Consider the following 24,908-nt stretch of genomic DNA (forward strand, 5'->3'; position numbering starts at 1 on the left):
AACATCACACTAATCAGCTACAAGCAGCCCACTTCCTTTTACAGCCACTCAGCAGCCATTCTAAACCTTGGCACAAACGAAACCTTCATGTTTTGCCAATTATTTTCCCCAATCCATTGGCAATCATCAGCGGTAGCGCGGTGTTTGCTGGTGGCCAAAAATGGGATTGCAATAAAGCTGCACTCGCATCTGCCAAGTTCAGACCGCTCGCACCTCAAGCCTTCGCGTTTTATACGAGCACAGTGGAAAGCACACCTTCCAGCGGCTGAAGATGAGATGCGTTGAAAGGAAAGAAACATTTAACCATCATCACAATCAAAATCCAACCATTCCTGCACTCCCTGCCCTTCTGCGTTAGAGTTGGACTGAGTAGAAAGAGAGTTGATGGGTTGTTTTTACCAATCTTTGCTTGTGATACGAAACGACCTTTGCAACAAGACGTGTAGTGGCGCTGGAGAGACTTATCACTCGTCAACACATGAGTAAAAGTTCACCTGTTCACATGCTGCCCATATGTCTGCCACGGCATCGTTGCAAGGAGAAGTTTTTCGTGCTAGTTTTTTAATGTAAAGAAAACATCGAAACAAAAATACGCACAACACTGGAAATGGCAAAGCCAATCGAAGGCGGATTGTTAAATGCGCATCCACAACGCATATTAACAGCAGCTTCGACATCGGCGTCATCATCATTATCAAACCTGGCTGGAGGAAATTGTTCAACTCGTTTCTCCCACGATTGCAGGTGGTTTCTTGCGAATAATTCTTTTAGCTCAAAATTTACAGATCTTTTTTAAACTTATTTCATATTCCAATTAAAAGCAAGCTGACTTTTTTGACTTATTTTTGAATATTTATATTATTATAATTATTCTGATTTTTTCTCCATTGTTAGTTTTACCTAGTTCAATCATCTACTTGGACATGATGATATTATTAGCGACGATTACCAACCGAAACAAGCTTGTTGAAGGACTCGACTGCCATGTTTCCATCATCAATCATCCAGCCACTCCAGTTTATCCTAGTTTACCTCTCATTCCTCTGTTTACACTTGAACCTGCGACACGTTCAAACGAAACGCAAATCTTGGCCTTGGCTTTGGCACCACCTGGAGCTGTTTCCAAGTCGTTTCCAAACAAGCTTTCAAAAGCGTGAACACGTTTAGCGCCGGATCGACGGATGATACGTATCTGTCGAAAACTAATTCGGCAAGGTGCTATCCACCCCAAATTGGTCCACTTTGCGGTGCTGCGGTCTCGACAATTGTTGAAAAACGGACAAACATGATGCTGCTCTTATTATGTCGCTTGCACAAAGTGGTTCGCGGGGCGGCATAATGTTTGGATTTGAATTTTTCTGCCATTCTGTGTTTCATTGTGTGTGTGTGTTGTCGTAACTAAATCCTTGACGATCGGATTACCAGGATGGAATGCATTAATCGGCCAGCTCATAAACGGCCATTGTGCACTCATTTGCCCTTGCTCCATATTATTGAACAAATCGTGAACATAACGTGCGACCCAAATGAATGGTCTCAAGAGGTGAATCAACCATACACCTCCTCTGCCTCACACTCACACACACTCTCGTGATCAACGCTAATTAATCGCACGATGAGAAACTGTACCGAGCGCGGAGTGCATGGCAAGTTCTTCCAATCGGCCCGATGCTGATCATCAATCCACGATTCAAGTCAATTGATCGATTTATGCCAGCGCGAAGTGTGGCACCTCTCAACTCCCACTTTGGCCCCGTCAATGTCAACACATTGTGCGACCGACCGGATGGCTTCCTTTGCAGCGCATAATTTATGCACCCTCTCGTGTACCCGGGGATGGTACAGCTAGATTTATTAAGCCATTACTTCTGCTCCTCCCAACCACTCCTGTCCCCTGTTTCCCTCGGTGGCGCTTTGACTTTGTCCAATTTGCCGAACCGATCGGTGGCTTCGGTTGTTGACGACGGCCGACACACCAAACAAACAAGCGCTGTGCTCGACTCGGAACAATTGAACCTTTAATCTAGATCTGGCGGCGGCATCTTGCAGCTAGTCGCACGACGACCAAACGTGACCGTGCGCGGGAAATCGGCCGGACCTGCGGTCATAAATAACTTTCGACTCAATTACATGCACCCGCAGCACCGCTTCTCCCACCCCCAACAAAACGGAAAGGAAGAGATCAAGGTGGTACGGTCAAATTATCCTTCCCCAAAACCAAGATGCGGGAGATTCTACGCCGCGCGAAGCGAACCGCACCGGCAGCAGTAGTAGTTCACTTAACGCTCACTCTCAATTAGCATACAATTTCAGTAAGGAAGTGATTACGAAATCCGTCCAATTTCCGTTCCGTGCTGTTTGCCCTATCGTTTGTGCTGTGCTTCTATGTTGACCTCCAGAGATTGGGACAGTTTGCCAATGGGAAAATGCGCGATACGGATGCCATGCACAAGTTCTCACAGGCGCGGACTTTGCGGTGAGCTTTTCTGTTTCCCGCCGCCCAAAACAACATATCATCACTTACCGACATTACCGGTGTGGCAAACGGGCACAATGGAAAAATGGTGGGAAATTCGGTTCAGTTTCGAACCGCTCGTGTCGTGCCTTGCATTTTGCAGAACGCGAACGCGCGTGCTTTACTTTGCATTAGATCTAATCCACCGCAAAAGGTCAGAGTCTGTAATTAACCGGCAGCAGTCGGTAAGTGTAGCGGAACTGTGGAAAACTGTGGCAGCAATTTTCTCGATCTGGGCACGGTTGCCGTGTTACTGTTGCGTTTGCATGGTTTTAAGGTTGGCGCAACTATGTTCTATGCTGTGTCTAGTTGTTCGCAAAATCATCATCCATCAGGTTGAAATAAATTTCCAAACCCGATAAGATCAAAATCACCGAATGGTGTGTGTGTACGTTTGATGGTGCATGAAAGGTCTCAAAAAACCCACCCTCACGCTCACACGAACAGTGTCATTTACCAGTTGATGTAGTACCACCGATTAAAGCGAAACATTGGGCAATCACATTCGGCATTCATTCTCCCATCCCAGTGTGCAATACATTTCGAGTGCAGTATTTAAATGTATTCCCAACCTGTCACTTGGCCATCATAATTATGCGTGACATGCCCCCCCAAACGGACGTGTCTTTCGTGTGCATTGTGTTCGGCAGGACGGCAGGAGCACTGCCGACTGATGGGATGGATTCGTTACACTTCACTCACTTGCTGACGGGCGGCATGTAAATCGGGTCAACCTGATGGGCTGATGAGTAAGATTTCGGCTGCGTCAAAGTGTGGGAAACGAATCATTTGCAGCGCGCCAAATGGCCGCTCGAATTTGCCCTTTTATCATGCGATTCGGTCGAGTTCAGGGTGGTGGCCGTTCACTAGGTTGGAAGGTAAAATAATCACGATCGTCGTACACATTGTTTGAATTTTTGATTAGATAATTAGTTTCATTAGCAGTGACCTTGGATAAGGAGCTTTTGAAATTTGGGATTTGGGTGATACGGAAACATAAGATTTTACTTAAAATTTAAACCACATTTTTCCACAGTGCAAGGTGACCAGCAGAAAATTAAAATTTGATTCTTAGGCTGTGTTCGGAAGCATTGTTAGCGAACCAATTAGTAGATTGCTTCAAAATCTACAAATTAGTGACAAGATCATTGTTGAGGTGTGAGAAAAGTGAATCAACTATTTTTCAAAACTAAAATTCTAATATTAGTACTGGTAGATGATTTCAATTTCTCAACAATTAAGAAAAACGCCAAAGCAACATTGAATTTGGTCTAGATCCTGCAATAGATAAAGCAAATTAAAGAATGCAATATTCCTATTTACTCATTCTCATGTGGATATTAACAATCTCACGGAAAAGTATTTGATTGTAGAACATTAAAAAAAAAACATTTTTACAGAAGGACTCCACAGCTGTGGAATCGATCATCATCCAAAAAAAGCTCATCCCAGATTTTCAACAAAACTTTTGCTTTAAACGCGATGATCTGCGACATCTATCCCTTCCTAGTGTTCTTTTGATAGATGACAACACTCATTGGATTGCTGCTGGTAGTTTCAAATTTGCAGCGAGTGTGAAAACTTAACCCTTACCATCCCAAACCCTCCCACAATCGCTCGACGACCGGAGACCATCCAAAACGCTCGTCAGAAAACAAATGCCCCATTTGTGGCAATCAATTTTCTCCCATTCCATTTCCCAGGTGATATAATGCCTCAATCGTTCGGCTACCGTACGGGAATGACGACACCCAACCAACGGCCACGTGCTGGTCAGTTAACCCACTTTCAGCACAGCTGATCCCGTAGAATTGAGACTAGACAGTGTACGAGGGAAAGAAACCCAGACCAAAACAAAACACCAAACCGCGTCTACCGCGTCTGGCGGTCGGTGGAATCAAAACAACATTAACTTTGACTCCATAGCCTACGCGATGAAACGTTTTCTTCACCTAACAAAACGTCTTTCTGCAGCAGAGCCACCGAAAACGCCATGGTCGACCTAAAACAGAGTAACACCAGCCCGCCAGCTCATTGTTTGCAAATACCTGGTCTGGTCAGAATTCTCACACATTGCTTGATCGTTGCCAGCAGCAATAAGCACATCGCGTACAAAACGGAGCATTTTTTGTTTTGCCTTTCCCGAGATGGGTTTCCTTAAGTTTTCCACACGCTTTATCTGATGTTTTTGCGGGTTAATTTGTGCCCTCTTGGCGATATTTCATCTCACTGCTTCTGCGGCTCTCTGTTTCCACCACGGATCCGCATGCAGATGCACACAACCAATGCACAGCATTGCAGAATGCACCAACGAATGCAGAAGTTTCCAGTAGCAGCGGAGCATACTTTTGCAGCTGAAACGACACCGAAAGATGTGTACCGATCATCTTGAGATCTGCCGGACGGCATTCGGCGCAAAGATCGAGTTTCGGGAGGCGTACCACCGGACCCGTTCTTGCAACACACCCAAGCAACACTTTTGAATCGTTTCATTTGCATGCCGGCGGCCGGAGAGCAAAGTGCGTACACAGACGAAGTTCTGTGGATGGCCGCTAACATTGAAAACGGTGAACAACCCGCGATGGCACCCACACCCCCTCTCACAATATGTTGCAACATAAGCATCAACAGCATCAGTGGACGCACTGTTTGCTATCTTCACAGCTCTCGCCACCCTCGCCTAAATGGCGCGAAAACAACGCAAAACAACTGTTGGCAAATAGGTTGCCCAAGGTTTGGTAGAGACAATTAAAATACTATTTTAAGGTTTTCGATCGAAACAGATAGGAATGTTGTTCTCGTACTTACAATTTCGGTTTGCAGCTTGTGACGAAAATGAAAACCAACTCAACATGGCGTTTTTCGTCAGCCAAATTGCATCGCTGCACCGTGCAAGATACATCCCGTCTAACAGAAAGAAGCTGCAAAACCAAAATCCACCTGTTCATTGCTCTGCCGATTGAGTAATTCGTCATTTGTCCGCGTAATGCAGCTCGAGATGGATCTCTGATTGCTAGTTGGAATCTGTTTTTTGGGCACAAACACAACCTTTCTCGACGGGCCTCCGGTGAGCAATGTTGTGTAAAGTGTGAAGATGAAATTGAGACTCTTTCACACGACGAGTTCAAAAGCATGAGACGAGCCGGACAGGAAATTGGCAGTAAAATTGTAACGCGAACCAATTCTCTTACTGATGGTGAATGATTCCCGTTATTTAAGTGGTTTTTCTTTAGTTCCCGTGATTTCGGTTCGTTTTGTTGTGTGAAAAGGAAAAGGCGTTGAATTAATAGCAGGCATCGGAAGGTTTCCCGTGTACATTGCTCACAAAATCATGATGCCAAAATGTTGTAAAAATGAGGAAACGAAGAAATCACTTTCTTAGGTAATGTAAGTTGGCTGTAACTTATTGTAAATTATTCAAATGATTACAGCAGCAATGATTGTTATGTTAAAAAAGGGATCGTAACTAACCGTTCGTCTCATTGTGTAGTGCTGATAATATATCTTCAATTAGTGATCTTTAGTAACCAAGCCCTTTCACTACTCTTTGGGAAATTTAAATGCACGAAAAGGCAGGCAACCCTTCAGCATTTCGTTACCAGATAGTGCCGGAACGATACGCCATCTTCCCTTTACCGCGAATCGTTTGCGCCCAATCAACACCTCCCCCCTAAATGAAGCCATTCTAAACAGTTGCCGATCATTGACACATCTAACGCTGACGTCAGCCGAACCGTTGCCATCATTATTCATCACGAAATTATTAACTTATTTTACTGTCATGTTCAACCGGGAGACATTTGTCACCTTTTGGGAAGCCGCTCGAAAATCGCGCACTGTACAGCCTTCTGCTAAACAATCGCTGCTAAAGAGGTACGCGGAAAGTACATAACATTTCAAACCGCTACGTGTTGTATCGCCAAGATGCGCGCGATTATTATATCCCTTGACGATGGCTTTGCCTCGCATAGTGGCACAAACACACTCTGTACGCGGTGAGTACTCTGCTCTGTTAAACTTCAGTTCCAACACACACCGATCGATTAATGTCAAGGGCAGTGCGACGATGCCGACAAAACGGCGGCAAACGACGACACTCGGCATACCGGTTCAACGCCGGGTGTCGATCAAAGAAGAATGGTGTGTGTGTGTGATGTGTCCGTACCAGTAACAACACCCATATCGACAGAAAGATGATTATTGAGAACATCTTCTTTCGGTAAACTTTTTTTTTTATTTCAACGCTATTACGCTAAAAATGTCAAATGTAGACAAAAGGGGACGATTTGTTTGTTTGGTTATTTTCTAACTTTAAATAAAACCAATACAACAATAGTTTCTTTTGATACCTCAGCGAAAGGTTCCTAAACATGTGCAATTCATTCAATCATTGCACGTCGATGATTTCATGTACATCTTCATTGCCGAAGCAAAGCCTGGAGGGCGACTAATGAAAATTTCCGATCTGGGGGTGGCACAAGCCTAATTTTTCATTTAAGCTTTATGGAATGATTGCCGGCGTCGTGAATGCGGAAGTAAACTCCTCGCTCTTCAACCAACGGAGGTTATGATGGTGGTACGAATTATTGCGGCCTTTAATTGAGTTACAAATGGACAATAGCGTCCTTGGCCAGCGGCAAGGCATGGGAACGCACAAAAACCGATCGATTTAACGATTTTTTTTTTCATTTGCATCTACTAAGGGTGAGTACGCAAGGAGGGAATTTGTGCTGGGGTAAGGTGTTGGAGGAATGGCATTTGAAAAAGATAAGAATTTACAAACAGTACATCATCCACTCCAAGCACACTTGACTTACTTTCATCTCTAAATCTGTGTTAGTCTCATCCGATCGAGTGATCGTAATGATGGGTTCAAGTTTGCCAGTAATGTAAGAGTGGACGTACGAGTGGATATGTAAAAAAGCAGCATAATTTATGCAACACGTTGTTTCAAGTGCCCGGTGCCGCTACAACAGGGTCAGCATTATTGAATGCAAACAAAAACAGCTCGAAACGGTAAGCTTCGCTTTCAAATTCAAGCGAAAGCCGGCTGATTATTTGTACTACCCATGTAATTATGTTTGTTTGCTTACAGAGGTTGATGGTGGCCTCCGACGGGGTACGTTGTTACAAACAAAAGACGTCCACTAGAGAGTATTAGGATTAAAGGAGACAGATCGTTACAGTAGATCAGTGATCAGCTTCTGCAGGCTTCAGGCTGCTGTATTTAGGATGCTGAAATGGGTTGGTTTGAATTTGGCAAGCATAGTTACTTTCATTCGTGCTCGCATCGTATCGAAACAACCCTTTGCATCCCGGTACGAGCATAACGACACGTTACAATGAGCATTTTCGTTTCCCAACATTCCAGCTCATCAGCAAGTTCGATTGTCACCACATTTAGGATGACAAACGTGTGCCAACTTTGTCCTCGACCGAGCACAATTTCTGCACCCGGCCTTTGTTTCGGTGCATGGAATGGTGTTGCCAATAATTACCGCTTTCAACATCGCTTCCCAGCTCTCCTCTTCGATGTGTGTGTGTGTGTGTGTGTTTGTCGCACATTCAAAGATGTGAAGAGGTGGAAAAATTCATTAACCAAAAGTCTGGCACATTACTGGTGTATAAATGGAAGAAACAACTCCGTCAATCCCCACGGCTAGACAAAGCATGACCAAATGTTTGATTCAATCACGTTGCACGGTGTCAAACAGGCAATCAACACAGTTTGTATCCCGATAGTGGTGAGGTTTATGGCGATGATGGGATTTAATTAGCTTTTACACCTGCTAGAGCATTGAGCTTTAGAAGAAAAAAAAACTATTTAACTATGTTTTAGTTATTGAATTTCTCAACTGGTAGAGAGAGGAACGTCTGTACTGATTTAACGCTTGCGCTAGACTCATTCTTTATTCCTTGTTTCCTTCATTCGTCCCCTCAATACAATTCCTAAGCAACAAATTCAAGTGACAGAAGGTCATATGTTTATACCGTACAAATTCATTACTCAACATAGCCGCCCCCCGTTGAAAGGTAGCTTTCAACCCTTATTACGAAACCTCTCTGTCTTCCTTCTGTCCGGGCAGTATGCAGATCTTGGTGATGGCTCTTCTGTAAATTCCATCCTTCGTTTTCACATCAACCACTCGAACCAAGCCGTCATCACCAGGATAAATCTTCAGCACTCGGCCGAAGCGCCATTTGAGAGGGGGAAGGTTGTCCTCCTTCAGCAGGACCATAGTGCCCTCCCGAACGTTGTCTCGCCTTGAAGTCCACCGGGTACGCGGATGCAAACCAGACAAGTAGTCTCGATTCCATCGCTTCCAAATCCGCCGAACATACTCCTGCAATTGTTGATAGCGGTCCAGGCGGTTGCCTGGAATCTCAGCATAAGATGGCTCAGGGACCGATGTAAGCGCCCGTTGAATCAAAAAATGACCCGGTGTCAGAATTTCCAGGTCCTCTGGATCGTTGGAAAGTGCAGTTAACGGTCGCGAGTTCAAACAAGCCTCCACTTGAACTAAGATAGTTTCCAGGTCGTCTCGCCGCAAGATACTGGATCCTATCGTCGCCTTGAGATGCCGTTTAAGCGACTTCACTGCGGCCTCCCAGATCCCACCGAAATGGGGTGACCGCGGAGGGATGAAGTTGAAGGTGATCCCTTCCGTTCCGCAGTAAGTTGTAACAGCATCCTGATGTTGTTGTTTCTGGAACAGCTCATACATCTCCTTGGGCGCTCGATCAGCTCCCCGGAAATTTTTGGCGTTGTCGCACTGGATTACGGATAGTTTACCGCGACGAGCTATGAAACGCTTCAATGTAGAAATGAAGGCTGGAGTAGACAAATCGGCAATAAGCTCCACATGTACTGCCTTGATCACAAGACAGACGAAAACAGCAACATAGCATTTGATTGGAGCAGCCTTCTTGTTGGTTTGTCTATAGAATAATGGACCACACAGATCCACACCAGTGTTGTAGAATGGGAGAACTGGGTTTACGCGTTCGCTGGGCAAATCTCCCATGATTTGCTCTGCCGTTGTTGGTTTGGATCGGAAACAACTTACACATTCATATACGACCTTTCGTGCCAGGTTGCGTACGCGAAGGGGCCAGAATCTCTCACGCAGGCTAGATATGAGCTCTTGTTGTCCCGCATGCAGATATTGTCGATGATAAGAACGCGCAATCAGTAGGGTCAATGGGTGAGAAAACGCTAAAATTATCGGATGTTTGCGTTCATACGAAACAGGCGCGTTTCGCAAACGACCACCCACACGTAGGATACCCTCTTTCAGAATAGGTGTTAGCGTTTCAGTTTTGAGTTCGGCTTGACCGCTCCAGTTTGACGAACATCCCGAAGCTCCTCAGCAAAGGTTTCTTGTTGGGCCAGACGAACGAGCGTTAGAGACGCTGACACTAATTCATCTATTTTTAGAAACCCCTTTCGTAGATTTCCGCGGTGTGTCGGTTGACAATTGTACATGAATCGCAGCAGATATGCCGTAAGTCGCACCAATTTTTCGTAAGATGAAGAAAGATCGAATAGAAAATTTGGCGGTACCTGTTGAGATGTGGCTACAATCGATCGCTCTTCCAAATCTTCCGAGGAAATTTCAGTATTGGGTTTGTTCGTAGGCCAAGCTTGACTTGGAAGATGCAACCATGGGGGCCCTTGCCACCAAAGTTGGGAATCCATGAGCTGCAAAGGCATCATTCCCTGGAAATAATGTCAGCTGGATTGTGCTCGCTGGCCACATAACTCCAAGGCATCTTGTAGGTTTGGTGCTGGATTTCCGCAACTCGGTTCGCAACGAACTGTTTCCAACGGGAAGGACTGCTTGAAAGCCAATGAAGAACTATCGTTGAATCAACCCAGAAGTTGATTTTAAGCTCCAATTTCACCCCTTGCTTCACCTTCTGCCATAAGTGTGATAGTAACAACGCTCCCGACAACTCGAGCCGTGGAAGGGACACGTTTTTCTTCCGTTTGGTATTAGGTATCGGTGCCACCTTTGACTTAGCACATAACAACCGTACTGAAACTTGGCCATCGGACGATTCTGCTCGTATGTAGATACAGGCGCCATAAGCCCGTAGGGAAGCATCACTAAATCCGTGAGCTTCAATTCGCACTGTTCCACCAATTGCTCGTCGTGGAATTGTCAAGCTAGTCAGATCAGCGAGTTGTTCTCTGAAGCGCAACCAGAATTGTTGCCGTTCAGACTCCAAAGGTTCATCCCAGGTATTTTCGTTCTTCCAGAGCTCCTGCATGAAACACTTTGCTACTACAATGACTGGTCCTAACAGTCCAAGAGGATCGAACAACTTAGCTGAGTCTGATAACGCAATGCGTTTGGTGATGATTTCTGATTCCTTCCAACCAGGCACACTAAACCCTAGCTGGTCCGATGATGGCATCCATCTTAAACCCAAAGCCTTGATGGATGTGCTGCGATCGATGTTCAAAACATCTCCCTCGATTTGTAGTTCAGCTGGTATTTGCTCCAGTAACTCAGACGAGTTTGAAGCCCATTTGCGCAGGTGAAATCCTGCCGATTGTAGAAGCTGATTTATTTCGCTGCAAATAATCCGGCCATCTTCAACAGATTCCACACCGGTGATCATGTCATCCATGTAAAAATCTTGCTCGAGGACCTTGGATGCCCTGGGATATCTTGTTTCTCCTTCCTTAGCCAACGCTTGCAGACAACGGGTGGCCAAGTAAGGTGCGCAGGCTGTGCCGTACGTAACGGTTTTCAGCTGATAGATGCGAATTCTATCATCAGCAGATTCTTTCCACAGGATGCGTTGAAGTGGACGATCGGATTCCTTCACCCAAATTTGGCGATACATTTTTTCAATGTCAGCCAAAATCGCAAATCTGGGTACTCTAAATCGGAGTAACAACGACAAAAGATCATCTTGCACTGAAGGTCCCACCATCAGTGCATCGTTGAGGGATACCCCTGTATCAGTAGAACTGGATGCATCAAATACGACTCTTAGCTTAGTCGTGAGCTTTCCAATGTCATGGCGGTCAGATGGAATTTCTTCCATGTGTCCTAGATCGAGATACTCCTGTAGGAATTTAGAATATTCCTGCTTCAATTTCGAGTCGATATTTAATCGCCTACAGAGCGATTGTAGCCGCCGTGATGCAGCTTCATAAGAGTCACCTAGTTGATTAAGCCTTTCAGTACGCGTTGGTAAGGCTACCACGAAACGGCCTTCGTGGTCTCGTGAAGTTGTTTGTACAAATGCTGCCTCACACTCAGCTTCCTCGACGGATAACATCGCAGGGGAGTAGCAGCCTTCCAGTTCCCAAAACCGGCTTAGTTGGTCATTCAGCGTCATGACGTTGAGCACTAAGGAAGAGTGTGTTAGACCTTGGCTTACCTGACCTGAGACAATCCAACCCAGCTCCGTGTTTTGCAGTAGTAGTTTTGGGCTATTCAACCGAAGAATGTTACCCAAAAGTAGATCGTTGTAACCTTCTCGCCCAATAAGTAGATCAATTGGCCCTGGCTCATAGAAATGAGGATCCGCCAACGTCACTCCCTTCGGTAGGTTCAATCCTTCCGGATTGACTGCATGTGCTGGCTGGTCCCACGTCACTTCTCGCAGCACATGGAACTTCCAGCTTGCCTTGAAGGTAGAGCAGTGAGAGTGGATAGCAAGGCTCACAGAATGATGAGACGAATGCTGTGCCTTCCCTATTCCACCAAGCAGATGATGCTCGTTCCTCTTCTGGACTCTCAATAGCTGTACCAATCGTTCCGTAACAATGTTGATCTGTGAACCTCCATCCAGTAAAGCTCGAGCCCAGATACGTGTTCCGTCAACATTCACTACTTGTACCATTGCTGTTGGTAACAGGATTATTTTTTCGAAATTGTTGCGCGCACAATGTTGAACAATAGAAGCCGGTGTAGCTGCTTCTGCATTTGATGTAGACGGCAGTGATGACGCTGATGCTAATGACGACTGATCAATTGGAGAATTCGGTTTGTGAAGCATCGTATGATGATTTCGCTGACATACACGGCAAGATCCGGACGAACAATCCTTTCGCTGATGACCCGCCGACAAACAGTTAAAACACAACTGTCCGTTCCTCACTAGCTCGTGTCGCTTTTCCACAGATGCATTTCGAAACACTTCGCACAGGTACGCAGCATGTGAAGCCCTTTTGCAGAATGAACAAACCTTTGTCGCCGGCTTAACCACGCTGTACACTTCGTTGCGGGTTTTCATTCTGCCTCCAGCTGTTGTTGCTTCACTTGTTCGATTCCTGCCTGGAGCCATGGCTTGCAAAACAGTTGCTTGGCTGCGAAGGAATTTCATGATCTCGTCATACGTGGGAACATTGGTTGAGCTATGATGTATTTCCCATTGTTTAAGTGTGGCCAGGTCTAATTTAGAGCAGACCATGTGAGCTAAGAGCACGCTCCATCCTTCCGTGGCCACTCCCATTCTAGTCGTCATTTTAACACCACGCTCAAAACTGTCAATTAAAGAAATCAGTGATTCGTATGATTCCTTTTTCATGTGTGGTATCGCAAATAATCCATCAAGATATCGTTTCACCACTAGCTTTTTGTTTTCGAATCGCGATTTCAATACTTCCCAGGCAACAGAATAATTTGCGTCGGTGATTTCGATGTCTCCTACTACGTTAAGAGCATCCTTTTGAAGAGAGCCTTTTAAGTATCGTAGCTTGTCTACGTCGGCTAAATTCTTATTGCGATCAATAAGACTGAGAAAGGCATCTCGAAACGGTAACCAATCTTCCATCTTTCCATCAAAAGTTGGCAAGCGCATTTCGGGAAGTTTTGTGTGTGGCATGGTATCGCGTGTTGGTGTGGAAACTACACTTGATGACAAGTTTCTTTCAATTGCCAATGAAAGCTCAAAATGGCGGTTCTCGAAAGAGGCGTACTCTTCTTCTTCTTGTTCGAACTGTGCATTGGAAGAAGAAACCAAATTGTTGGTGTGCCATGTTTCATATTCCGTGGATAGCATCGACAAGCGTGACGCACATCCTTTCAGAAAAGCGGCATCCGCTCTTGTTGCATGCTGTAGTGCTTGATCAATGCGGTCCAGCCTTTGGTCGAAATGCTGACGCATTCGCTTTCTTTTCTCCGCCAGCATTGCTGCTGTTGGAAAAGTAGGACTTGAATTTACTGATTCAAAACCTGCAAACTCACTCTCCGAAGCTTCTCTTGCCACGGCTGCCCTCAGTATTGGATTGGCTTGGACATGATCGCTGTCTGATGCAGCTTGCACATGTGATACACGATGCGATGCGTCTTGTTCCTCAAACGCCGCCGACGTCGTTGGAACTGGTGAACCAGGCATTTTCACTTGTAACAAAAAACACTTTTCACAACACTGAATGTTCGTAAAATAGTTCAGTTTGTCCCGTACTCTACCCGTAGAATTAGTTCAAACCACGCGGTTTTATTGTTCGCACACTCACGCACACACCCGGATTAACACACGCGGAACTTTGCTTTACCCGAGAAGAGAGAATTGTTCACTCGCGCACACGCTCACTCCGTTTGAATAACGCGCGCGAACCTTTATCTTAACCCGAAAAGAGAGAATTGTTCACTCGCGCACACGCTCACTCCGTTTGAATAACGCGCGCGAACCGTATTGTTCACAATACGTTTGTTAGCACCGACCACGTTTTCCACGAATTAAAACGTTCGATATGCCTTAAGCAGGGAACTTGCCTCCTTGCACTGAAAACACTTCTTGCGTATTCGAACGACTGATGATCGATCACAAGCAAAAAGATACCGTACCGACCGCGTTTCCACAGATTGAAAACGTTCGATGTACGTGTATAGGGAACTTGCTCACCTACACTTGAAACATACAATTTTGAATTCAATGTTCACTAACACTTGAACAATGTATTGTTCAACAAGCGTCCAAAAGACTGAGGCTTGACCGTCAGAAACAATAACTGGCACCGACCACGTTTCCACGTATTGAAAACGTTCGATATGCTTTGTACAGGAACTTGCAAACCTGCACTGGTAATTTCTTGTGAATTCGAACGGCAGCGGTTCGACGACACACAATAATGTATCGCACCGACCACGTTTCCACAGATTGAAAACGCTCGATGTGCGTGTGTAGGTAACTTGCGCACCTACACTGGAACAAACGATACCACCAACGACGTTCCACGAATTGGAAGTCAGGTACTCGGTTTGTGGGGACACTTGCACTCCCGCACTGAAGCTACACAACACTTCTCACCGAAAACGTTCTACACTTTGAACGCTCGATGCACCAAATGTTGCGTATCTGGACTTCACAATTAAGCCACTTGTGAAGTGCACGATCTAACGCATGCGTATGCTCAAGTATGAGCCTGTCCGAACGCGCACAGCTATTTTACACGCACACTGAATGTCCTAGTGTCCAACTCACACTGTGACACTCGCGCGAACAATACACTGCCGTTATGCACACTTCCTCAATCTCTCTACGAGTATCGAAACAGCAAACGCACAATACACTGCCACTAATGCACCCGTGTGCAACGAATTGTCGTTATCTCGATAGCCAATTCTATCCGGTTCTACGAAGGACCATAATGTTTTAGTTATTGAATTTCTCAACTGGTAGAGAGAGGAACGTCTGTACTGATTTAACGCTTGCGCTAGACTCATTCTTTATTCCTTGTTTCCTTCATTCGTCCCCTCAATACAATTCCCAAGCAACAAATTCAAGTGACAGAAGGTCATATGTTTATACCGTACAAATTCATTACTCAACAAACTATAGCCCCAATAGCTTCAGGTAACGATTGGGAGAGCTTTAAATGGAGTTACATCTATGCCGTGACATGACCGTGACACGATCAAAGCGTATCGATTGAAAAATTACATATTGTACCTAAAAGTTCTCACACGCTCGTAGCATCGTAAAAAGCAGCTTTAGCTAATAACAATACCTTCTCTTCGTTTCTCTTTGCTCTTCAGTCGCGACCGCTCAACGATGGATCGTTCAAGTTTGGCACCAGGACAAGCTTTTCCTGTACTGGCCGGGCGGCCGGCTACTATGCGGACGTTGAAACGGGTTGCCAGATCTACCACATGTGCGACGGACTCGGGCGGCAGTTCAGCTACGCCTGTCCCAATACGACACTGTTCCAGCAGCGTATGCTCATCTGTGACCACTGGTACATGGTCAACTGCTCCAAGGCGGAAAGCAACTATGCGGCAAACCTGTTGATTGGTAGGAAGCAGAGAAGAATCAAAATCTGTGTCGGAAGGGTGGAGAACAATTATTCACATAATTACCTTTTTCTTCGATTTCAGGCCAACGGGATAAGCCCTTTGTGCCGGAGGAGGAAAACGAAATCCGGACACCACGACCCGATCTGCTCGATCGGCCGGATGCGCTCGACTTTGGAGCACCGTCGCTGAAAAACTTCTTCAAGGTATTTTTAAAGAACAACAGACGCGGGGTGTGCCTATTCTCACCACAAACGATGTTATTTTATTGCTTTTTACTTTCACCAGTCGAGTACACCTGCACGACAGAATGCAATTTTCGACACGCAAAGCCGTTCCCGCTCGCCAAGCTCCAGCATCGTGGGAAAGGGACAGAGCGAGAAGCGTACGACCACCAGCCCGAACGCGGAGATCTTCCAGGAGAGTGCCAGCAACCACGGGCTGCCGATCCACTGGAGTGGCCGATTTGCCGATGAGAACGCAACGCCGGCGAATGAGACTCAGCCCGCAGCTCGTGAACAGCCCGGCCAAACCAAAACCAAACGCGATGAGGACAAAAATGAAAGCCGAAAAACGATCACCATCACGACGAGCGAGCGACCAGCGGTGACGGTTAAAACGCCTTCCCGTCGCTACGAGCCTCCTTTCACGCCGACAGAATATCAGCAGCGCGGTGTGGTGCAGCAACCCGTCCCAACGGCCGACTCGAACCTGAACACCATTCCAACGACGGTAGCACGTGGCTCATCGTTTGTCTCGAACGTCCCGACGACTACCACCGTTCGGCCACGTGTTCCCAGCACTCAGCGCAGCACGATTAATGTTTCGACCACTGCGAAGCCTCCCGTAACGACGGCTTCGGTTCGCACAACGAACCAAACGCCACCCAGCACTCAACAGCTTCCGCGCTCACAGCCTGCACAGTTCCAACCGCTCGCAGCGAATCCGCAGGTGTCGGATCTGTCCGATCCACGCCAGTCCATTCTGCCACCGAAAGCGATCCTCTTTAGCCCGCCGGCAGCAACGGCCGGACTGTTCGAGAACCGATTCGCCAACCAGCGTCCCCAAGTCGTCCCAGTGGGTGTATCCGCACCCTCGCGGGAGCTTCTGCCGCCGTACGAGAACCTGGCCAACTTTGATCAAATCAAAACGCGCTACACAAGCGAGTCCATCTACACGCGCCAACCGATCACGAACGAACCGTCTGCCGGTCCGGTGAAGACGGCCATCGACAAGCTGGCCGTGGCCGATCCTCTTCCTGCTGCCCGACCCACGCCCACTAATCAGGACAAAATTCCACGTCCATTCAGTGTGCCGAAGCCTGCCAACGATCTAGTGCCGCCGCGCAAGGAGTACGTATTCTACGATGACGCGACCACACAAGGTCCTCCGATCTACTACCAGTGGAAGTGGTCGGTTCCATCGTTCGGCCTAGATCCACCCGGTCTCGAAGCACCGGCAGCACCAGGCGCACCGGGCGTGGAGGGTAGTACACTCGATGGGCTGCTGCCACCGGTAAGCAACCGCAAGGTGGACAATGACGCAGCAGACGATCGTCTGAATGCCCAACTAAACCCAGCCTCCCAGGAGCACCTAGCGCACGATGGGGGCCAGAGCCGCGAACACAACCAGACGGCACGTTCCATATCCTCCGAGACGGGCAATCTCGGCGAGAATCGGGTGGAGGTGGAAAATAAATTGGTAGTGCCGCTGCCGCAGCACAACTACCTGCAGCTGCGCCAACAGTTTGCCATCCCGGACTTTACCTTCCCGCTGGACGGTGCGGCCAAGGGGGGCCAGTACGCCAACGTCGAGGCAGTCGATTCCTTCCAGGTGAAGATCCCGAGCGATGCGTCATCGCGCGGCAGTGCGCCGCCCGGTGTCAGTGCGCGAGCGTGGTACGGGGAAAACGCACGATGTCCCGAATGCCATCCGGGGTTCCTGCGACCGGGTAGTTGTGAACCGTGCGTAAAGATTCGCCGATGAGACAGTTCCCGGGGGCAGCGCCATGTTCGCCAGGCCTGCAAATGCATTTGAGTACATCGTCGTCTCCATTCATCATCACCTTTTTGCTCCACCCACCTTCAGGTTCAGCATCATCAACCATTCATCTGAGCACCATCATCCTCGTCACCCGCGGTCGGGAAAGGTTTCCTTGCTTCCATTCAGAATGTGCGATCCCTGGACGCGGTATCACTGGTGCGCGTCCTGCTGTAAATACACGATCCTTTCTTTTTTTTAATGAATAGTGCATGTCTAATATGTCGATTTCATGTACGGCATAACGTATGATTAAATAAAGTGTGAAAAACTGTACTACCGTTGTGTTGCCTTTTTACAATATACATCAATGTATAACACAATGAATAGTATTCGTTAGCAGTGTGGTGTTCATCAACTTAAGCATGAACATAACTCTCTGCACTGTCTAAAATTAGATCAAGTTGCACCATAGTTCAATTATACAAAAATAGTTGTCTAAAACAAATTCAAGTATGATACAGGAAGAACGCAGGCGCCCATTGCGCTGTCTTCTCACAGGCCGAACCTAAGTCATCACGTGTCGTTATGTTCAGTGTAATTTGGTGATGCTTTTTAAGATCAATATTTCCAATCAGAGTCGTGCGCCGTTTGTTCGAGTAGCAAACAGAACGCAGTTCATTATCGACGTAAATCTGCGAAACAAAACCTCTCAATAAAGCATACGCAACTTTAATCCCACCACCGAACAAGTTCAAACTCACCTCAAACCCAGCTATACAGTGTAGCACATCATCATCCAGCACCCTCCAGTGAACGACCAGCACATCCGGGCTCACTGCATGGCACGAGTAGATTTCCGTAGGACAGTACGAACCAATCTGGCCAAATGATCCAATCGGCTGTTGAGTCTGCATCGGGCATCGAACGATCGGTGCTTCGTACGATTTTCGTAGCTTTTGGGCTAAAGATTTACGTTGGGATCGACGCCTTTCGGTCTGGGCAGGTGGGTGAGTACCTTCCGGGACAGGTTGCTGCTGCTGCTGTTGCTGTCCGGCTACTAGCTGCTGTACTTCGTTACGAATGGCGCTAATGTCTGTGTCAATCGTTTCCAGACGATCGTTTGTAGCGTGAAACAGTTCCAGTAGCTCTTGCATCGTTTCTGCCAACTGGGAATGCTCGGAAGAATGTTCCTGTGGTGGAGATAGTGATTCGTCTACTTCAATTCCAGTGGTTTCTACCAACGTGAGTTCCTCAGCTGATTGCTCAAGGGCCGGAGTGCTATCTTCGCCAATTTCGTTCTCCTTGGTTTCATTTGAAGTTGAGACATGCCTGCTACAAATAACGCAAGAATGGTCGGTGCAAGCGTGACCCTCCTCTTCATTCGTAACATCTTCGTGTATTTCCACCGTATAGCGTTCCGATGCGTTCTCCTCCGCCATGTTGTGCGAAGTCCCAAAGCCTGCGTTACCAAATTGATCGCATAACTTGTGCACCGCCGATGTAACTGGCAAGAGCAGGTCCTGCAGGCAGTGTTTAATTTCTCTCAGCAACTGTTCCGCCCCTGCAGTGTTGAGGATAGGCAACTCTTCGTCATAGTCTCCATTGCACACCATATCCTCAATCAGCGAACTTACAACCTGCTCGTCTTCAGTGGTCGGTTCCGTTCCCGTAGCCGAATGTACAACTGTTTCCTCGGATAAAACTTCACTATTTTCCACGTCGTCCGAGAGTCGCCCGATTCTGGTGACGCACTCCATCACCGATTCGACCTTTGCCAGCGATTCCAGATCGATAATGCGGGTGTCGAAGAACACGGCCACACCAGCATCGTGATCCCGAATGTTGCCCGTCATCGTCAGATAGTCGTCCGCTTCCCGCTTTTCCAGCATACCCGAGACGCTCGTGTGCAGCTGCAGGTGAATGTTGTGGCGAGAGCTGGAATACTTCAGCTCAATACTGCCAGCATCTTGCAACAGTTGCGTGAACATCTTCAGCGATCGTGCATTTACCGAACGATCCGGAACGTTTTCCGAGTCTGCTGTCATCTCTGCTCCGGCTGATCTTTCTAGCGCAATTTGTAACACGTTTCTTGCTTGATTTAGTCCATTGCTTTCTGCGTGACGCTGGTGGGGGATTTTTTCATTATCAAGCACGCTCCGGTGGAACGACACGGACGGTGAAGGGGTTCCCAGCAGAGGCGGTGGAGGACTGTTCAGAAAGTCCCAAAAACTGTTCATCTGATTCATGATCCACACGAGCACAGACCAGATGGAGAGAACGATACGCTCGAAGAAGCAGGTGTAGGGTTTACAGAACGATACGGAAGGTGCCTCGTACCGATCAATCTCCAACACGCTAGAACTTGTGGGAAACACCGTTGGGCCGGTTGCCACCGGTGTAGGATCAATGGAGACAACTTTTTTCTCCGGCACACTGCACGATCCAGTGCAGGTCTCGCTGACACGCACCAGGCCATACTGCAATGCTTCGATGAACTGTTCCGGATGTTCAATCTCGTGGTCTAGCTCGCAGGAAAGCTTCTCCAGCGTATGCAGCACACGATTCCATGCCTCTTCACCGCTCGCAAGTGATCGCGCCTTGAGCGGATAATTTTGAATCTCTTCAATCGTGTGACGCAACTGATTCACTATCGTAACGGGATCTTCCAGACTGTGTGGCATTAACATCTCGTTATGTACATGTTTGATTTTATCCACCAGTCCAAGGCGTCGAAATTCATCGCCCACTTCTTGCCGGGTGCAACGCATCACTTCCGATAGGACGTGCGAAACAAACTTTAGTACCGTCCCCGTGACGGAGATGTTTCGCAGGATGTACTCTTCCAGTAGTAGTCGAAGATTGAGGACAACTTCCGCTGCATGTTGCATTCTAGGACACTTGATCCAGTTTTTGCTAGATCCCTGTACGACCATAGGAAAGGTGGACTCATTGGAAAGACCGAAACTGGACGTTGCATTGGAAAGATTGTTCATCACACCGGGACGTAGTTGATGTCTGTGAGCTGGTGCTGGCCGGTCGAGATCGAAAGCTGGCTGTTTCTGACCCGAAACGGGTGCAGTCTGTGTGTGCATCGATATCATCTCGTCCGGTTTGGCGACAAGCTGCCGGTAAGTGCTCAGTATCGCTTCGTTCAGCTCGTCTTCTGAGGTAATGCCTTCCGTCATGGCGCTGGTCGTTTTTAGCACGGCCGATGACTGATCTGAAAAGGTCAGCAAGGCGAGCATATTATCATCATTATCCTGACGCACGTGAACCGTCGGACTGGTGACTTTATCCGCTTCCACGAGACATTGAGCGTGATGAGCGATAAGGGAATCGATACTTTCGCGATCTTCTCGCTCCATTTTCGGCTTTTCCGGCATCGTGCGTTTGTACAAGACCATATCGTTGTCCTTGCTAAAGCATCCTACAAATTCATTCTCTCCTTTGTCATTGGTAACGGACGGTACTATGGAACGTCTAACCGGGCGATGCGAACAGCCGGGAACATCCGGATCGCTTGCTTCCGCTTCCTCAATCCCGATGACAAACTGTGCACTATTGCCGTTGGTTTCATGCACCAGGTTGAACATCGTTTCCGAATGTTCCATGAAATCGCGCAGCATGTCCTTCGTGAAGGCCGGCTGGGAAGCCATCGCCCGTATGCTGTGCTGCTTCAGCACGACCAACTCGTCTTCGTTACCCATCATGGCGTGCATTTGTTCTAGCTGCTGGGCTAGCCGGTTTTCCAGCGACCGTTGCATCAGCACCGTACCGGACTTTTCCAGCGCAGCACCAATCGTGCTCGGTGATATGGTTTCGATGTCGGTACAGACTGTACACTCTTCCGGTTGCCGGCTGCCATCCTTCAGCGGGGTCGAAGGAAGCTCAATGATGGGATCGACGTTTTGAAAGTGTACATGCGAGTCACTGTCCGGGGACTCGGAAGAAAAGCTTAGCTCGGAAACTGACGATTGCAACACCAGGCTGCTGGTAAACTCTTCATATGCAGGATACGTGCCATCGTACATAGTCGGGGAAATGGGAAGATTATTCACCATATGGCGCGTTTCATCGTAGATAGATTCCCTCTCGTGTGCTGACGGGCTCTCTCGCGGTTTGGGGCGGTTATTTTGCATGGTTTAGATTTGAAAACAGCAATTTAGATTAACGCGAAAAAAACACTTGCAAAACGATGAACTCACTACCAAAATAATTGCTATGGAATGAACAAATGTTTGGTTGCTACGATTTCGAACGCATTGCTGTTTGAAGATTTACGCCTAAAAGTATGCAATCAGCGCACCGTGACGAACAGTGGTCGATTCTGCACAATGGATGACCAACATTTTTACAAAGGTCCAAAATATGTTTTTTTGCAAAAAACTACAGAAGTCTGCTACAACAAAAACTTATCAAATTAATTAGCATACCTTCAAAAACCAGCATCAAATTCTTTTTGTTCTTTTATAAATAAATGTGAATTTTCTAGAAAGATTTTTCGGACAGTAAAAACATGCAAAACGAAAAACACACATCATACTGTTATAATTGTTCACTACCACAACTACGGCGTATATTTGTTTATTATTTTCTTTCTTTTTCTCTGCTTCTCACTCATTCTTTCTCCACTTTCTCGCTTTCCAACTCACTCACTGTCTCTACATGTTCACTTTATACAAAACCTGAACAATTGATTAATGTGGGACATACATATCAGTTTGTAGTAACACGTTTAAATAATACCCTGGAAGCTCACAAGTTCGCACTGCGTCCCGGTGGAACGCAGGTAGCTGGTACTGATCGTTTACCAGTTCCCGTTTCGGGGAACGAACGTACTAAGGATCGATCCTTCAATCGATGCTGAAGGCACAAAATCGATTCAAAAGCACCATGACCGATAATACCGACCGGGTCGGTTGACGGATCATTGCTCGCTTGCATGGCTCGCCACGAAAAATAACTGCTTATTTTGTTTCAACCGTTATAGTCGTATATAGAATAGCACAAAGAACTACTAGCCATCGGACTGTCCTTCCCGTGGGAAGGACGACATTTACCAGCCAACCCATCGGATATCATAAAATATGTTACAAAAAACACAAACTAACGCAAGCATACTGTACACAAACGAATGGTAAAATTAAATCAAAAACTCTAAAAGCAACTCACAATCATACAGAAATGGGCAAAATTATACAAAATACGAACCAATATTTACTAACTGCAAACTGAAGCTCTTCCGTAGGTGGTTTGGATGAAAGGCAAACAAAAAGCTTAGCAAAACTAACTCGCTTAAGCTGAGAACTTATCATTCAAACTGTAAACGCAACGAACATGAACGCTCAAACTAGAGTTTAATTATTAAAAAAAACGATACGATCTAAAAGCTGTCAACTGCTGCCAACCATCTACTACTGTTCAGTCTATATTACAGAGTCTGGTTATGGGAGTACATCGTAATTGAATGGTGTGCGCATGCATTGTCGATCCGTTGCCATGGGCAAACACCAGGCTCTCTACACAAGAGCAGCCATGCCAGTAACGCACTACGATCGAACGATCGCCTTTGTACCGCCTATCTTCTGCAGTCGTTACTGCTGCAGCTTTCATTGCTAACGTCTAACACTACTTTGTTTTATAGTACCTCAAAAATAAACACATTCAACAAAAACAACGACTAGATTTTTTCTTCTCCTCATTTCCGGGCCCTTCTGCCGGCGCGCTTCTGCCTTGGCGACGCATGTTCGAGTCCACCTTTGCACTGGGAGGTGGTAAAATGGCCGACCAGAAGCTGCAGGAAGGAGTGCTTGATGAAGATTTGTTTCGGCTCCGATATCGGACGTCCTAGAGCATTAAAAAAACGGCGGAGAGTGTTACCGATTGTCCTGCTGCTGGTGATGCTGGGCTGAAGGAGTTTCACTTCAGATTTCCTGCGCCTGTTGCGGGATCGCATATCCGGGTGGCGGTTTGTATCAGTTCATCTTATTGTGGGAAGAGATAAAAAATGAAAGAAAGATAGCAAAGTTAATAAGGTTGACTTTAACGACTTTAATCAATAAATGCCAAAGAGACAAGAAACAACTGAAGGTGCATATCATCCAGTCGATTAGAAACGGAAACAGTTGGAAACGAAAAAACAGAGCCAGTGAAGAAAGAGAGTAAGTTTACCGGTGAAACAAAACAGATACAGGGATGTTGATCGTACAGAATGATCAAGAACTCTACAGAAGGACATACAGACAGGCCAGTGAGACAAACTATCCAGAAGTAGTCAAAGTTTGCAGGAAAGCGGTTAGGAGCTAGGGAAGGTAAGGAGGAAGGAAAACTAGTGTGCCGCATCAAAGACGACGCAGGCATACGACATATCCAATGACACTCACCACGTTGACCTGTTGGCAAGTCCGGGACAAAGCGGGAAGGGTGCGCTACAAGGATCAAAGGATGCTGTGCGAACAGGGATGGTTGAGGGAGGGGTGTGACACAACCTTCAACTTCACAGCCGAAGATGCGCTTCTACGACACAACACAAACATTACATCCAAACCCCAAAAAGGCTTGCACTTGTTGCATGTCTGAGTTCGTGTCCGAGTGTAACGTGTGCGTGTTGGAAGGATGTGTAACGTGTGCGCTGGGATGGTAACACTGTTGCTTGGCGGTTGTTTTCAGGGCAAGCAACGGTCCGTTGTCCGAGATCACTCGAGGGAACACACCAGTAAGATGGCCCGTGCAGGGATGGGGGTAGGGGTATTGTACTTATTCCAGCAAAATTTGGCAGATTCGGGAGTTCGGGACATCCTGTCCACTCGGGTCCAGGATTCAGCATCTCACACCCACCGGGCGAATCGGCTGCGTGCCTAAAAGAACGTACCGACAGCGGTCAGTGTACAGTGCTTTGATTCTTCAACCAGATTCTACTAGAGTCACTCACTACACCCGACGTTATTCGCTACCATACATGACTCAGAATGAACGAGGAGGTTAGAATGAAGATGAGATTTAATGCATCGATCCGAATGGCCATACAAATAAGATTTCAAAGCAATTTTACACCCGAATCGCGATCACGCGATCCAGACAATTCACTACGCTACTTTTGATGTACATCGTGTTACTTCATGCGACTATTTCCGGAATGTTCCGCTACTCGT

The 24,908-nt window shown here is 46.8% G+C and overlaps 3 protein-coding genes across 8 annotated transcripts in view; 1 reads left to right on the forward strand and 2 right to left on the reverse strand.

Moving 5' to 3' along the window:
• Window positions 1-18,088, forward strand: part of LOC121587941 (mucin-5AC-like) — a 40,698-nt gene extending 22,610 nt beyond the window's left edge. For all 3 annotated transcript variants that reach the window (XM_041905315.1, XM_041905314.1, XM_041905316.1), the window contains exons 3-5: window positions 15,520-15,775; window positions 15,859-15,980; window positions 16,063-18,088. In XM_041905315.1, the coding sequence (XP_041761249.1) occupies window positions 15,520-15,775; window positions 15,859-15,980; window positions 16,063-17,760 (2,076 nt within the window). In that variant the 3' untranslated portion in view covers window positions 17,761-18,088. The remainder of the gene's footprint in view (window positions 1-15,519; window positions 15,776-15,858; window positions 15,981-16,062) is intronic.
• Window positions 18,089-18,101: 13 nt separating this feature from the next.
• Window positions 18,102-21,996, reverse strand: LOC121587940. Its single transcript, XM_041905313.1, has 2 exons — window positions 18,519-21,996; window positions 18,102-18,449 (listed from the first exon to the last, which is right to left on the reverse strand). The coding sequence occupies exons 1-2, from the start codon at window positions 21,894-21,896 to the stop codon at window positions 18,264-18,266; spliced, it is 3,564 nt and encodes a 1,187-aa protein (XP_041761247.1). The 5' UTR covers window positions 21,897-21,996; the 3' UTR covers window positions 18,102-18,263.
• A 306-nt stretch (window positions 21,997-22,302) lies between these two features.
• Window positions 22,303-24,908, reverse strand: part of LOC121591088 (protein lava lamp-like) — a 126,844-nt gene continuing 124,238 nt past the window's right edge. For 3 of the 4 annotated variants that reach the window (XR_006004512.1, XR_006004511.1, XR_006004513.1), the window contains 2 exons: window positions 24,141-24,614; window positions 22,303-23,741 (listed from right to left, as the gene is read on the reverse strand). Coding sequence is in view for 1 of the 4 variants with exons in the window: in XM_041911464.1 (XP_041767398.1) it covers window positions 23,733-23,741 (9 nt within the window). In the remaining 3 variants the exon portion in view is untranslated. The remainder of the gene's footprint in view (window positions 23,742-24,140; window positions 24,615-24,908) is intronic. The other variant, XM_041911464.1, reaches the window with a different exon arrangement.

Source organism: Anopheles merus, chromosome 2R (assembly GCF_017562075.2).
Source record: "Anopheles merus strain MAF chromosome 2R, AmerM5.1, whole genome shotgun sequence".
Taxonomy (NCBI): Eukaryota; Metazoa; Arthropoda; class Insecta; order Diptera; family Culicidae; genus Anopheles; species Anopheles merus.